We start from the raw sequence: 12,326 nt of genomic DNA, 5'->3' as shown, positions 1-12,326 counted from the left end.
CTCCTGCCATGTGGTATTATATTTTCTTCGTTATTTGTTTATTTTCAGAAACAGGAAACTTACCTTTTTCATCTTTGAATTGCTAGTACATTCTCATTATCTGAATCTAAAAACATGTAAAATTGTTTTTTTAATTTACATGAATGAATATCTGCAATTTTGACTCAACAAATAATTGCTGATTGAGTGGATTATTGACTTAGTGAAATTTCTTGTAATTTCACAAAATTGCTCAGATTAAAAATACTCTAGGGACGGCTGGGTGGCTCAGTTGGTTAAGCAACTGCCTTCGGCTCAGGTCATGATCCCAGCGTCCTGGGATTGAGTCCCACATCAGGGTCCTTGCTCAGCAGGGAGCCTGCTTCTCCCTCTGCCTCTGCCTGCCATTCTGTCTGCCTGTGCTTGCTCTCTCCCCCTCTCTCTATGATAAATAAATAAAATCTTAAAAAAAAAAAATACTCTGAGCACCTGTGCATTATAATTTATTTTCAATGGCCATTTCTATCAGAGATCAATACACTTATTTTTATGAACTGAAAAGTAGCTGATTGAATGTCAGTTTTGAATAACATCTGATAAGAGGACATAAAATAATTCACTTTTTCAGGCAAAAATGTATCTGACTAATCCTGTTCCTTTAGACAATGCTCTCCCTGGGATAACAAAATTTGGTTCATCATACTACTTCAACTTGATCAAAATATTGCTTAATAAAAAGTGACTACTTTTGACCCATTTTTAATCTATTTCTGTAGTCATCAACAAAAGCCTCAGTTGATTAATTCTTCTATTCCTTTATTCAAGAAGTGTTTGTTTTTTTGTTTGTTTGTTTGTTTTTGAGTCCTAGTCCCTACTCAAGTTACTCAAAATATTATCTTTGAGCAAAAATAAAACACATTTTCTGCAATCATGGGACACATATTTGGGGGGGAAGTTAAAACTACAAACTAAGCAATGTGTATGACAAATTGTGGGTATGCTAAATGTGAATCAGTGTTCTGAGAAGAACATATAGAGCTTTGTAAGGGCAGTGGTGAGGGCAAGTATGCTGAGGTGCTATTGCAGTTTATAACAGGGTGATCAGGTGAGTCCCATTGAAAGATGACAGTCAAATCAAAACTTTACAGAACTGAAGGAATCAGCCATATAGATTTTTCTACACAGAGGGAACAAGCAGTATAAAGGCTTTAAAAGGACTGTGCTTGACCTATTTAAAGAAAAGCCAGGAGGTCAACATGGATGACCTCGAATAAATAAAGACAGTAGAGTGCAAGTAATAATGGATCTTCTTCGGCTTTGGCTTTTTCCTCAGTGAAATGAAGAGCTATTGGAGTTTCTTGAGCATAGAAGTGATAGGATTCACGCTGGCTGGTAGAAGAGTTTATAGAAAGACAAGGGTGTTGTCGGCGAGACCGGTGGAGAGTTACCACCCGACCGACCGAGAGAAGAGGCCATCGGACTTTCAGATCAGTGGGACCAGATGCAGTGAGAAGAGGTCAGATTCTGGAAATAATCTGAAAGGAGGCAATAGGATTCTGCTAAATTATTTAGCAGTGTGGAGCTATGAACCAAAATGTGTTCTGTGTAGATGGCCAATCCCATTAGACCAAACAGGTTTAGTATTAAAAATGATGACATGCATACTATCATTTGTAGTTAATCTTCTTTGAGCAAATTACTTTCCAGAGCCTGAATCTCTATGGATAAATTAGTAATCTGTACAGCTAACGACTAACTCCAAAGCGATAATCACCCCAGCTCTCTAAAGAAGCCTGGCCTGAAAGAGTCAAATAATTTGACCACATCTTTGTCTTTACTGTAAAAAAAAAAAAAAAAAAAAGTCTCTGCCACAGTTGGACAAGAGTAGTTAGAAGAAAGTACAGAAAGCGTTTATATCTATTGACTATGACAGATACTTTTTATGTAGTTGAAATCTTTGATGTTCAAATGATCATTTTTCTACTTTTATGTCATCATAATAAGAGATAAAATAATTCCACTGATATTTGAAGAATGTAAGTACATTACAGGAGAAAAAATGGCTTCAGCTTGCCAACATATTAAATAACTGAAGAAATAGGATGAAAATGACCAAAGTGAAACAGGTTGAATGTCAGGTGGAGGTTTTAAATAGTTGGGTCGGAAATGGAGTCTCAGGAGAAAGTCGTGTAGCTGGAGTTATTTAAAATGAGACAAGTCAGAACAGTTCAGAGTCCACCAGAGGCCGTGGTGTAATGAGAACGGATGATAGGATTTAATAGGTTCTCTCCAACTCTCATACCAGTGATTTCATAATCTACCAGACGTTCCGCCCCCACACCCCCAGGGGCATTTTTCTTCCAACCTGCTTTTTTTATGTGTCAGAACATCCTACCTCTGAAATGGAAGAGAATTAAATCTCTCCCGCTGTTCCTCTTATCCGTGCAGGGCTTTTTTGTTCTTTGCCTTCACTTTAAATGACAGAAACGTCTAAATGAAACAGATAAACTTTGAATTAACATTGCTTTAGGGAGGAACTTCTAAGCCCCTTAACTTTTGGCTCCTTCTAAAGAACTCTCTCCTGGTAGAGTAGAGAGCTATGGCCTCCTAAATCTCTCCACTGTCAAGGCTCCCGAGTTTCTCTGTACCTCTTAGAAGCAAAGGGAGTCAGTGGAGATGGTGGCAATGATACAGGGCAGCATCTTGGGGTGCTCAGAACTGGCTCGTTTGTTCAGAACATTCAAAGAAAATGAGGTCAGTAACGTGAAAACTTCAGAAATGAAGGGGTCACAAGAGGGTAGACAACCCAAAGAAAGTGTTTCTTTGTTGGCCTTTCTGAATGAAATCATAATTGTTTCTAACGCGTAGGGGTTAGCCTAGTGTAGTAGTAAAGATCATTAAAATAGAGACTCTGAAGTCAGCTAGATTTAAATCAGCGCTGCAAGTTATCTGTTCTCTCTCTCTGCCTTAGTTCCATCATCTGGGAAATGGGTTCATGATAGTCAGACCTGACTTTACAGGCACGTTTTGATCATTAAATTGGTTACTATGCTTACCAAAAAAAAAAAAAAAAGGAAAAGAAAGATAAAGAAAATGTCTGACTCTGAGGTTAATTCCAAGTGTTCTCAAAGACATTTCAAGAAATTTGTAGGACTTTAAATGAAACTATCCTTTGACCATAGCAATTCCTGTGTGGTTATAAAAAATATCTATTTAATCATTCATTTTGTGTATTCCTTTATGAATTTAAAATAAAAAAGCAAGTCAAACTGGTATAATAAGAATAAATTAAGCAACATTCAGCTAATCCATACTGAGATTTCAAAAATGAACTGTCGCTCTTTTCACAAAGTCTAGCAGTTTTAAAAGTCACATGTGAACATGAATATAATAGAACATACATAATAGAACATATAAGTATGTTAGTGACTATAGGACAAATAGAACAAACTAAGTAATATCAGAGAAGTACACATGTAACTGAGAATTCACAAGGAGTGATCCCATATAATTGCACCAAGAGGAGCTTTCTAAAGGAGATGGCAGTTTGATTTAATGACCTCAAAAAATTAGTAGGATTCTGAATACTGTTATGCTGGAAATTAAAAAAAAAAATTAGTAGGATTCTGACATGTGCAATTGTAAGGAGAAATAGAGTAACATAAATACACAGAAAAAAAAAAAATACCCAAACATCATAACATTTCTGGGCATTGAGCAAATTAAAATAATCTAACATTGCACAAGTGCTGTGTGTAAATAGATGAATTATAAGAACTATGGCTAGAAAATAACACTGAAGTTATACATAGTACAGAAGCCTCAAACATTAGAGTAAATACATGTTTGTTTAGTAGGAAATAAGGATATGGTAAAAGATATTGAGTAAGGGACCAATTAGATTGCATAGAAGGAGGCATTATTGAGCAAGAATGTTGGAGATGAAGAATTCTCAGAGAGAGTTGGAGAACTATGAATAAGATACACTTGTAAGTAAATAGTGCCAACGATGTTATAACTTAAATCATAATCCCAAGTGTTAGGATGTCCCTACTTGTACACCTGGTAAGATATTCCAACAGCTATGTTGTGTGAACTTCTGGTTTCCATACTCTGAGTGGAACCAACTGCATGTAGAGCTAATTGAGAGCTTATCAAATGGAGAAGCAATTGAAATTGTGCCATATTAAATTAATGAAGGCAAAAAATGAATAATCTTGAGAAGTTTTAGAAAAGGCAAAATAGTAACCTTTAAATATTTGTAGAATTAACATAAATTCATTTATCCTTAATGGGCCCAGGAGCAAAATAAGAAAAAGTAAGCACACAATAACTTACTTTTTAAAAAGAAAAGAGATTCTAATTGTGTTGAAATGTAATGCCCTGCCTTGAACACAATGATTGCTTCTCTATCTGAGAGATATTAAACAGAGGTCAAGTTACCCCCACAGGCAAATGTTGGAGATGAAATTTAAGGACAATTAGGTAGACTAAGTAAGTTTTTATGTAAGCAATACTCTATTTTTAAAATTCATGATTTTATGAAGAATTTCCTTCATCTTCTAATTTATTAAGAATTTAACAGGTATCACTGAAATTACTAATACATTATTTATTATTTTTGTTTTATTATATTACTTAATATTATATTATTTTATATTCCAAAATATGCAATTCTATATGATATTTAATAGATTGTGCTCTTAAAAATTTATTTATGGAAAATTCTTAAGGTACAGTAGTCCACATAAGTACATGTTATATAATGTTATTACTGCTTAATGAGTAAACAATAGGTTAAAAATATTTCTAAATATAACTAATTGATTGAACATGGACAAACATAAATAGAAGTACAATAGTTTTTATGTTTTGTAATTGCTGCTAACTAGAAATATTTCTTAACAGGGTAGCCAGTTCATTATTTATTCAGGGAATTTAATGGCATTTTAATTATTCCCTCCCCAACTATATTCTAATCAACTAAAATTAAGGTCAACTCAAAAAAGGTTTGGATTTATTTATTTATTTATTTATTTAAGATTTTATTTATTTATTTGTCAGAGAGAGAGAGAGAGAGAGAGAGCACAGGCAGATAGAGTGGCCGAGGGAGAAGCAGGTTCCCTGCAGAGCAAGGAGCCTGATACGGGACTCAATTCCAGGACACTGGGATCATGACCTGAGCCGAAGGCGACCCCGGTTAACCGACTGAGCCATCCAGATGTCCCTGGATTTCAGCATTTAAAGTGTAGATTCTGGCTCATCCCCTCTGTATCTACGCTACAGTTTTTGTTAGGTTGAGCGCTAACTATAGAGCTAAAATAAGTACTCATGAAATGCCATAGCATTATATAAAGTAATGTGTTAATATAAAATGTTAAACATGCATTCATTTCCATTTTACATTTTATAACTTAAATCCAGTGGATGTATATTTGTTAATATATTCGACCATGATTTCACCTTGATAAAATATTCATTCTGAGGGATTTTTTTTTTGGCCTTACCAATCTAAATATAAACTGATATATCTGTTGGCAGTTTTACTAGTATTTTCTTCACATCTTATCCTTACGCTACATGTCGTAAATGACTAACTTTGAATTTTATACAGCATTGTCTATAAAAATTTCTGTTGGGAAACACAAGAGAGGAGATGCCTGATTTCAAATAAACATTAAATTTTAGCATTTCATAAAAAACTACACTTATTAGAAATCAAATTTAGAAATTATAAATCAGATTTACCCAATATTGCCTTTTCCTCATAGCATATTTTGTTACATGTTTCCTGCTTTCTGTCATAATATATGAGCAGCAAGCTAAGGATAAAAAAACTAAATTTCTCTAAGAAAATGTTCAAAATTTTCTCACTCTAGCAACTCTTCCCACACTTCAGATGACTCTAATCATTGGTTGGGATAATGAATTCCAGACCAAAAAGCACTTTATGCAGTGGCTTGAGCTATTATAGAAAGCTTTTATGTAGATTAGCATGCCTCCTACTCTTCTGTGATCTGATTAGTTATCATTCAAAGGAATATGGGAGATGAAACCATTATAAAATCAGGTAACTTCTTATATAGAGAAATGCAGTATAGTCAATGGAATAAAAAACTGATGGTCTTTGAAACTCTTAACATCACCTTCAAATCTGTGCTTAAATATTTGCATACATCATGAGTTAGTCTACCGGCATATCTAAATACTCTCATGTGATTATTATCTCTAAAGAAGTGAATTGATAAAAACATCTAGTAAATGGGAATTAAAGTGGTATCTGGTGACAGTAATATGATAAAATAATCATATGGACTAATAAAAAGTCAGAATTTGATATACCCTTAAAGATGCTCCAGTTCAATCCTTTTGTTTTATAAATTGGGAGGTCCAGAGTTGTGAAGTGATTTTCCTAAATAATAATGTATTATGGCATCTACCTTCCTTCCCACTCCTTATATTTTCACCTTAAAGTTGTTTCTTTCTCCTTATAACATGATATGTCTCACATAAAGAAATTGCCGCCAGTTAAATGAAGTAAAAACTTCTTTTGTTGTTTTTACAGGATTTTACATTTCCACTCCCACTGGACCAGGAGGGAGACGAGAAAGAGTAGGACTCTTAAGTCTCCCTTTAGACCCCACTTTAGAACCAGTCTGCCTCAGTTTCTGGTAGGTCCTAGACACGTGTTACATACTCTTATTTAGTGTGTACCATTGCCTTTGTCACATTGCCAGGTTTGTGATTTCACTAAGACATCCCAAGTTTTAATGGATTTGCATTATTTTTTCGATTGATAAAATAGCAAAATTCTTGGAAGACCCCCTTCCCCACACACAGACTTTACCAACAACTCCTTCATTCAAGGAAAAAGGGAATATTCCAGAGAAATTAAAGGATTTAGAAGAACCTAAGCTGCACTTATTCTAATGTGTAGAAATCTAATCATATGTGCTTGTTTCCAAATTAGGTATTATATGTATGGTGAAAATGTCTATAAATTAAGCATTAATATCAGCAGTGGCCAAAACATGGAGAAGATAGTTTTCCAAAAGGAAGGAAATTATGGAGAAAATTGGAATTATGGACAAGTAACATTAAATGAGACAGTGGAATTTAAGGTTGGCAAAATACCTTGTGATTTATAATCATGTGTTTGTGTTCTAAAAATGGCTATACAATTATAGTTTAAGATAATATAATGAAAAAAAAATTATTTTCTGAATACAGCCAAGTAATTTTCTCTAATTTCTTAGTCTCTTTTTAAGAAAATCTCTGAGTTTGGAGGACCTGGGTGGCTCAGTTGGTTAGCACCCAACTTTTGATTTCAGCTCAAGTCATGATCTCAGAGCCAAGAGATCAAGCCCCATGTTGGGTACTATGCTGGGTGTGGATTCTGCTTAAGATTCTCCCTTTCTGTGCTGCTTTGGCAGCACATATACTTAAAAAAAAAAAAAAAAAGGATTCTCCACCTCCTTTTACCCCTTCTCATTCCCCATACTCACGTGAGCATGTGCACTCTCTCTAAAAGGGAAAAAAAAACAAAACAAAACAAAACTCTGAGGGCCCTTATTTTCATTTATCCACTAACTTATTTTAGAACAATTTATTGAGGGGCATCTGGGTGGCTCAGTCATTGACTAGTTTGCTGTCAGCTGGGGGTGTGATCCTGGGGTCCTGGGATAGAGCCCCACATCAGGTTCTCTGCTTAGTGGGGAGCCTGCTTCTTCCATTCCCTGTACACCTCCACCCCTCTAGTGTTCTCTCTTGCTATCTCCCATTCTCAAATAAATAAATAAAATCCTTAAAAAGAAAAAACACACTTATTGAGGAACAATTTACTACATGAAACTACTACTTATAATGATCCATAAGATCCATAGAAACACTGGCGTATATTACAACTTTCTTCAGCAACTTTCTAGCAGATGCCAACCATGTCTTCCTATGTCCCCTGCTCACCTAGGACTTCCAGCTTTTCACAGATATCACCTAGATCAGCCCTGCACTTTTCTAGGGAACCATTTTTTTCTATTAGAACAGCCATGCCCATCCGTATCCATTTACCCTGCCCAAATTAGACTTAATCTATATATTTCTTTTAGAAATAAATTCCATGAGCTATATCCTTGGGATGTCTCTGGTCATTTATTTCACATTAAGGTGAATTAATTTTTCAGGTAACAGCTTAATGTGTTCTCTTCCTAAGGGTCTTTGCAATTAAAATATAGGTTAATATAGGCAAATAGTTTGACCAAATTAACATTGTTTTAATCAGGTCATTTCAGGCAAGAGAGTATAACTTTCAGAAGGTGTATATTTGGACAGACATAGTCATAGCGAAGGCTTTGGTTTTTCCTCATGACTTTGCAGAAGGAGGCAGTAATCAAACACCTTCATCTTCATTCCTTCCATCTTTCTTTCCTTCCCTTTTTCTTTCTTTTCTTTCTTCCAAGCCTAATTTTTTTTTCTGTGAAGTTTTCTTCTCCAGCTTTGTTTTCTGATAATTCAGGGAAGAATAAAGGAAACAGAACATCAGGGGAACAATGGAATGGCAGAGTATAGAAATAAGTATAATAGTCTCCCTTGTCCATGGGGTATATGTTCCAAGACTTCCACAGATGTCATAGATAATACTGAACCCTACATATGCTGTGGGTTTTTTTCTATACATATATACCTATGGCAACATTTAATTTATCAATTAAACTCAGTAAAAGATTAACAACAATAATAAGAAAATAGGGCAATTAGAGTAATATACTGTAGCAAAAGTTATGTGAATCTTGTATCTCTCCCAAAATTGTCTTATTGTATTGTATTCATTTTTCTTACGATGATGTGAAATGACAAAATTCCTACATGATGAGATGAAGTGAGGTGAATGATATAGGCACTGTGACATGGCATTAGGCTACTACTGACCTTCTGATAATATCTGAACAAGGATCTTCTGATTCATAACCCAGCTGATCATGAGGCTCTGAAATCACAGAAAGTGAAACCTCAGATAATGGGGGGCTACTATATTGCAGTGGCCAATCTGGCTCAACCCACTGAGTATTTTTTTTTTTAATAATATAATTAGATCCACTTTTCCAAGGTTAGCTTATCAGGCAGAATGAGAGCATTGCATTCTACAAATACTTGCACCTTGGCTTTGTCACTGTCATGAAATCTTAAGTCTCTTTAGTCTCTTTGAAATTCAGTTTGCACATGAAAGGGAGAAAATAATCCTTATTTGGAATTGTGTCTAGCGTGAAGAAGGTGAAAAGAATGAACAAATGAGCAAATGGATGACTCTACAATAGTATTGAAAAAATCAAATGAGATAATGTATACAATGTGCCTAGGAAAGCAATTAATGTATTGTGGGTATTCTGTTTATGTGTTTCCTACACAAAAGAGGATCCAGGAAAGTTCAGCTAAAATACCCACTGTCTTTAAGAACCTAATAGTTTTCATCTGACTGCTGAAACTTTCTTCCAAGTCTGGGTCTGTGTCCTCTGGACATTACCCTCACAAAGTATCCCACACCAGTTTCCTGGGTGAACTATGATCAGTACTAGTTGGCCCCGAATGGTCATATGACACTCGTATTTTCTCTTGTCCCTTTCTTTTCTCAATTAAATTATCTAGTTGGTGTGTCTTCTCTTTAGGGCTCATATGCTATAAGAAGGCAGACAGCTACCCAAATTTCTAAAATAGTTGCGGGGAGGAATCTGTGAGAAGATTGCTGTCCCTTGCCAGAAAATGTGGATCCATGTCAGAGTACAGTAGAGTATGACAAATCATGAGAGAGACAGAGACATAGAGAAGCTGTGGCAATATTACCTAAATCTGGAGAAAAACACTAGTGAAAATTTAGATTAGTATGAACCCACAAGAAGGGAAGTGGGCTCACAGAAGGATTATAAAAAGCAGAATCTATCAATATTTCACTATGTAGAAACTTGCCCTCTTATATTTGGAGTTGATAAATATATTGGGCCACAAAAAGAATCAAGTCAAAAAAGATTAGAGTAGTATGATTTCATATCCCTCTCTGAATTGCAGGTTGCTTTTAATGCTTTTAAGAACCAGATCCTGAGTGATATAGCATTGGATGACATTAAACTAACGTATGGGATTTGCAATGTGAGTCTTTATCCAGAACCAACTTTGGTCCCAACTCCTCCACCAGAACTTCCTAGTAAGTAACTATAACATGTATTTTACCAATGAAAGCATTATATGTTCAAGTAGATATTCTTTTGGCATTTCAAATTATCTCAGCCTAATGTTATTTTTTCACTAAAAGTTGAAAACTCCAAAATATAAACAAAATGGAAGTTAACAAAATATTGCTTTATATATACACTCACAAGGAAATCACTCAGTACGTTGGTATGCATCATATTTATAATAATCTTAGTATATTTTTATTTTTTAAAATAAAGAAGGTGCTGACTTCCATTTTGTTTTCACTAGAATACAGACTAGTTCTGTATTGGCCATGTGGCATGGTGGATCATTTTTGGGGAAGAAGCCTTAAGAGTCTCATGGTCATCTTAAAGAGTGATGTTAAGATCAAAGAGAAGTTTGGTTGAGCTTGAAATGTACCCAGCCTATTTCCAGAATAATTTAACAATAATTTAATAATAATAATAATGAAGTCCATTGGGCCTGGACTTTAACTAGACCGACCAAGATCACACAATTTTTTTTTTTTTTTAAATCCTGAAATGGTGTTTTTGTAAGGCCCTGCAATGGGCTCCCCTCATGGAACCACTAATGTGTTATAATTGAGCAGTGGCCAGGATTTCCCATTCCTATGGAGTCTTTTAACACAAAAGAACAAAATAGAGTCTGTTTCTATGCTCTTAATTAAAATTGGGAACTGACATTTCAGAGGAAAAATGGGTTATATATTACCCATCTTATAATATCAAAGGAGACAATACCTTCATACCACTTTTCAACTATGGGATTTGACAGAGGAAAAAAAAAAAGCATAAAATGATAATTGTATCAAACATGTATTTTGCCTCTACTGGTATGTCTTCACTGCATTGTAGTATTGATGTAAAAAAAAAAAATCCTATTTATCTTTGGATTATGGCAGTTGGAAACTGATCTAATCCTACAGTTTTGCTTATGTCAAACCTCTTGGATGTTTTTGTTTTGCCATGGATCTCAGCCCACAAACACAGCATTTTTTCCATTTTCATTTCCTTCCAAGTGCACTTGAAACTCTTCCCATAATAACATCAGCAAATCAACATGGAGAACATATCTAAATTTGACTTTACTTCTAAAACTATATATTTTTCTCCTCTCAATCTTTAAGTTAAAAAGAAAGAAGGCAGACTTTCAGATGAGGGTTTTTAACAATTCAAAAGCTCTAAAGATAAATGACTGATATTTGAGAATGGATAACGAGTAAACTTTCATTAAGATGAGCATAGTAATTACATTGCCCTACTTGTTCCATGCCACCATATTGAATGTGCACTTAGATTTTACTAAAAGGATAGTTTACACTTAACCATCTTTTGTATTAACATGTTTAGGTGCTTGTATGGGCTATACATAAATTCTTCAATATTTCAAACATTTATTCAAATTTTATAAATAGCTACTAGGTACAAAGTACTGCACAAAAATATAATATGTAGTAATAACCAATGCATGGAAAAATATAATCCACATAAAGAAATAATTAAGGCAATATATAATCATGTGCCCCTAAAAGTAGTAAATGAGAAAAGTAAGTGATAGATTTTAAAGAAAGTGTGAACTGGAGAAAGTTTTAAGAATCATTAAGAGATAGTAGGACACTTATAAAATTGAAACAAAGGCAGAAAAGTAGCTTACCTTTTTACATATAAATATAGGTCACAAAATTGTGGCAAGAAGTGAGTTTCATGGGGTGCTTGGGTGGGTCAGTGGGTTAAACCTCTGCCTTCAGCTCAGATCATGATCTCAGGATCCTGGGATCAACCCCACATCCATCGGGCTCTCTGCTCAGCAGGGAGCCTGCTTCCCCCTCTCTCTGCCTGCCTTTCTGCCTACTTATGATCTCTGTCTGTCCAATAAATAAATAAAATCTTAAAAAAAAAAAAGTGGGTTTCATGACACCAAACTCTGGGTCTCATTCACCTTTGCTTCACCAGTGTCTGACTGCATTTTAACATCACAGAAATAGATGATCAAAAAATATTAGTAGAGATGAACTAAGTTTCTCTTTCTTTTTGTGTTGGCTGTGTTTCTTTTGGTGACACAAATATTTTTGTCAAGCAAAATTTTATGACCAGAACTTTTTTCAAAGTTTTGAAAATGAAGGAAGGGATGGCATGGAGCAAAAC

General features: G+C 34.8%; 1 protein-coding gene across 1 annotated transcript in view; it reads left to right on the top strand.

Moving 5' to 3' along the window:
- TMPRSS15 (transmembrane serine protease 15) overlaps nucleotides 1-12,326 on the top strand; it is a 116,640-nt gene that overhangs the window by 41,622 nt on the left and 62,692 nt on the right. The window contains exons 12-14 of the mRNA XM_032345507.1: nucleotides 6,545-6,650; nucleotides 6,950-7,100; nucleotides 10,036-10,171. Of these exons, the coding sequence (XP_032201398.1) occupies nucleotides 6,545-6,650; nucleotides 6,950-7,100; nucleotides 10,036-10,171 (393 nt within the window). The remainder of the gene's footprint in view (nucleotides 1-6,544; nucleotides 6,651-6,949; nucleotides 7,101-10,035; nucleotides 10,172-12,326) is intronic.

Source organism: Mustela erminea, chromosome 1 (genome assembly GCF_009829155.1).
Source record: "Mustela erminea isolate mMusErm1 chromosome 1, mMusErm1.Pri, whole genome shotgun sequence".
In the NCBI taxonomy this organism is placed as follows: Eukaryota; Metazoa; Chordata; class Mammalia; order Carnivora; family Mustelidae; genus Mustela; species Mustela erminea.
This window is presented reverse-complemented; position numbering and strand designations above follow the sequence as displayed.